Source organism: Myotis davidii, unplaced genomic scaffold, assembly GCF_000327345.1.
Source record: "Myotis davidii unplaced genomic scaffold, ASM32734v1 scaffold425, whole genome shotgun sequence".
NCBI lineage: Eukaryota > Metazoa > Chordata > Mammalia > Chiroptera > Vespertilionidae > Myotis > Myotis davidii.
Window position 1 is genome coordinate 3,485,935 of NW_006296413.1, and position 2,160 is coordinate 3,488,094.

The 2,160-nt window shown below is 64.1% G+C and overlaps 1 protein-coding gene across 1 annotated transcript in view; it reads right to left on the reverse strand.

Annotated features, from left to right (window-relative positions):
* The window catches only part of SIPA1 (signal-induced proliferation-associated 1), an 8,679-nt gene extending 8,335 nt beyond the window's left edge, over positions 1-344 (reverse strand). The window contains exon 1 of the mRNA XM_006771701.2: positions 251-344. Coding sequence (XP_006771764.1) covers positions 251-344 — 94 coding nt within the window. The remainder of the gene's footprint in view (positions 1-250) is intronic.
* Positions 345-2,160: the final 1,816 nt, after the last annotated feature.

The window sequence follows — 2,160 nt, forward strand, 5'->3', positions numbered from 1 at the left end:
GCTCAGAGGGGCCTGGGGAGAAAACAGGAACCCAGGTTTCCAGCCTGGTCCTCCACCAGCGGGCCGGCTTCCGGCCCCTCTGAGACCATCAAAGCCGCTTCCGCTTTCCTGGCCACTTCCTCTGCCTTGGGCTAAGGTTTCCAGCCCCCTCCTCCGGCTTGGTGCTGGGCAGGGCCAGGGCAAGGCGGTCGGGGCCTCGGCCCTGAGGATCTGGAGCCTGGGCTGCCCGTGCGACCCAGTTCCCACTCACACACGTCGGCTTTGGCCGGGGCCCAGACCGAGGTCCCCACCAGGCCTGGCCCAACTGGACAGATGATTTGTCTCGGCTGGGACGGGAAACCCATGGGGCCACTGGTGTCTGGATCCTGCCCACTTGACAAAGGGAGGACGTCCTGTCCCCAGAGACTTTCCTCCCTGCCCTTTCCACTTCCTCTGAGGTCCCCGAGGAGGTGAGCACCCAGACGCCAGGTCTCAATGCCCTCCCTCACGGCCTCAAGGATACAGGGGTCCCCAGGGGCACTGCCAGGGCAGCAGGAACGACAAGAGGACTTCCTTTGGCACAGGAAGTGGCCCCAACTCTGGGCCCAGCCCCCTGCCCAGCCCCACATCCTGAGGAAGGTGGTGGGGTCACACCAGCTCAGTCATGGGACCCAAGTCACACTGGCCTGAAGGACAGGCCCGGGCTCACCCTCCTGCTGGCCGCTGTGGCCATGCCTGGGGCAGGGGAGTGAGTCACAATGACTGGGCCCCTTTTCTGGAACTGAGACCCTTGGGGATCTCTGCCTATCTGGCCTCACTGATGCTCACAGGGAGGGCTGAGCCCGTGTGGCAGACAGTCCAACTGAAGTCCAGATAAGGGGATGCTCTTGCCTGAAGCAATTTCATGTCAGAGCTGGGATGTGAGCCTGGGTCTGTCCACTTCCAGGGCCTCAACAGTGCTGCACCCGCCCACTCCTGTCCCTGTATGTAGAGTGTGGGGCAGGTGGGGGGTTGGGCCGAGGCTCAAGATCTCACAGGATGTAAGACTGAGGCACCCCAGGCCCCAGGGACCTGCTAGGTGCGGAAATGTGTTGGGGGCAGGGGCAGGTGCAAAGTGTGGTATGAGAACATAAGGGGGAGCACCCCGAGTTAACCCAGGATGGAGTTGGCCACTAGGGGTGCAGGCAAGGGTCTGTATACATCATCCAATAACATGGTGTGGGACTGGGCTAGGGGAGGGCTGGGGCAGAGGCTCTGTGCACCCCTCAGCTCAAGTTCCAGAGCCAAGCAAGGGGAGGTCTCCCAGGCTGAGTGTCTCCCTCCTTGCTTCTCCCAGGACAAGCTCGGATGCCCACCCTGAGCCTCTGTTCTCTAATCCCTAAAATGGGGTTAACCAATCCCATCCCTTCTCAACACTCTGGGGAGCCTGGAGGGTGCAGGAAGCAAAGCTGCCATGTGTTAGGTGTGGAGGCCGATGCAGGCCCTGCTCTGCCAGCCAAGCTCTTGGGCCTGGACTGTGTGGTGTGGTGAGTGAGGGGGCAGAGGGAGGGGTCTGTGCTGTGTGAGCTGAGCTCCGTGCGGACCAGCTCCTAGGCTGCTCTTGCTCTGGCCCAGTGCCAGGCTCTGGCCGTGCCTTGGGGGTGTTCTTGGGCTCTGCCCCCCACCCAGCAGCTTCACACAGGGTCCATTGAGGCCGGGACATTCCTCCCCGCCTGTGTCACTGGGGAAGGGGGGCTGGCCCCGCCCCCACAGATCCGGAAGGCCCGGCTGCCCCAGGAGAAGGCGCTGGATGCTTCCCAGCACATCTGGAGGTCACGACCCTATTTCTGCTGCCAGGGGGTGCGACAGATGTTTCCTCCCAGGCCTGGCCCTGGACTGGGGGCGGTGTGCAAAGGCTAGGGAGGAGGCCACCCAGGGAGAAGGGGAGCCCCAGAACAGGGGGAGCCCTGCGGTCAGCCAGCCAACTGCAGGGGCAGTCGCAAGTGCCACCGAGAGAAGCCAGGGGCGGCCGCATGCGCTCGTTCGCATACTCGCACACTGGCCCGGCGGGGCGGCCAAGCAGAGGTCAGAGTGGGGACCTGGGAGCCAGAGGCAAGGGACCAGACACGCCGACTCGGGACCGGAGCCCGAAGGGAGGCTGGGAAGCTACGGGCAGCAAAGGCGGCGAGGGCCCCGTCCCAC